Consider the following 1,686-nt stretch of genomic DNA (forward strand, 5'->3'; position numbering starts at 1 on the left):
TTGATGTAATCCCTCTTCAATCGTAAAGTCTTGCTTTTCCTCCATTGAAAACGTGAAAGTAGGTTCTCCATAAATTATTTCGATTGATTTTACAATTGTTTTTCAGTTACTTAGGGAAGATTGTTTAGGATTTATAGTATTGGAATTTAAAAGGGTGGCGTATGTGGTGGTTTGGGGTGGTGGGACGGGTAGAACACCCTTGAAAGGAGGTCGTCCAGGGCCTTAGTAGCCATGGATGTTGCCTACCGACCTAGGGTCAAAATGTTGCTTGATAACCTCCATGTTTTTGGTGGTTGATTGTTGTTTTTACCTTAAAAAAATAAAGCTACATTTAAGCATGAAGCATTGGTTATTCTCATCATTCTTTTAGAGCAGGCAAAATAGAGGTAATTGAATCTGGTTCATATGCATTAGGATAACGAATAATAAGTAAAAATAACTAAATCATCAATTTAGTTCTACACTTAAATATGATAATTATGTAATGGAAAAAATTGGTTACTATTAATTAGGAAAGAAAAAACCCAAGAGGAAAAGCTTGTACAAAATAAGGATTGAGCAAAAACAGAAGTTGCAAATGAATACGAACTAAAATCAAAATAACATAGATCATATCTTATTTATAACGAAGTACATAAAGCACTTGTATAGAATAATTACACGTCAAACATGGTAAATCAAATTCAAATACTATAAAAGATTTACAATTTCTACTCCTAACAGAAAGTATCAAAAACTATATGCATGCCTCGACTTAGGTCACAAACTTCATATAATGAGGTGGAAATCACAAAATATAAGTAGGTTTCTTTCTAATAGATTGAAAGTAGTATATAATTTCATCAAGGAGTAGCAGGTATGTAAGTTGGAGAAATTGAAGGAAGAGTTGGTCTACGTAGTTTTGGAATTTCAGGCTTTGGCATAGGTGGGACTTTTAGCTTCGGAAAGTCAGAGTCTTTTGACTTTGGTAGTTCTGGGATTTCAGAATTTGGCATAGTTGGTAATTTTGTCTTTGGTAATTCTGGGATTTCAACTGCTAGCATAGTTGGTACTTCTTGCTTTAGATGTTTAGGGACTTCTGTCTTTGGTAGTTCTGGAATTTAAGATTTTGGAATAGTTGGAACTTTTAACTTTGGAAGCTAGGGGACTTTTGGCTTTGGTAGTTCTAGGATTTCAGGCTTTGGCATAATTGGAACTTTTAGCTTTGGAAGCTCTGGGCTTTTGGCAGTTTTGGGACTTCAGGCTTTGCCATAGTTGGTACTTCTAGCTTTGGAAGTTCTTCTAGAATTTCAAGCTTTGTCATAGTTGGTACTTCTAACTTTGCTAGTTCTGTGATTTCAAGCTTTGTTGTAGTTGGTAGTTCTGGCTTTGACGTAGTTGGTACTTCAGGATTTGGCATTGTTGGGACTTTTAGCTTTAGAAGCTCTAGGGCTTTTGGCTTTGGTAGTAACAAAATTTCAGACTTTGGAATAACTAGAGGAAGCTCAAGTCTTTGGTGATACTGGGATTTCAGGTTTTTTCAAGGGAGGAAACTCAGATTTTAGTACAGGTGGAATCTTAGGCTTTGTCATAATAGAAATCTCGTGTTATGGTATAGCTAGGATCTCATGCTTTTGCAAAAGGTGTTGGTATAGTTGGTGTTGGTAATGTATTAGCATTTTAATATTAATATATAATATTAGTTTG

General features: G+C 34.9%; 1 protein-coding gene across 1 annotated transcript; it reads right to left on the minus strand.

The window, feature by feature from the left end:
- Window positions 1-842: 842 nt before the first annotated feature.
- On the minus strand, window positions 843-1,399 carry LOC101258098 (protein PELPK1-like). Its single transcript, XM_004229084.1, has 2 exons — window positions 1,204-1,399; window positions 843-1,093 (listed from the first exon to the last, which is right to left on the minus strand). The coding sequence occupies exons 1-2, from the start codon at window positions 1,397-1,399 to the stop codon at window positions 843-845; spliced, it is 447 nt and encodes a 148-aa protein (XP_004229132.1).
- Between the last annotated feature and the right edge of the window lie 287 nt (window positions 1,400-1,686).

The sequence above is a fragment of the Solanum lycopersicum genome, chromosome 1, assembly GCF_036512215.1.
Source record: "Solanum lycopersicum chromosome 1, SLM_r2.1".
Taxonomy (NCBI): domain Eukaryota; kingdom Viridiplantae; phylum Streptophyta; class Magnoliopsida; order Solanales; family Solanaceae; genus Solanum; species Solanum lycopersicum.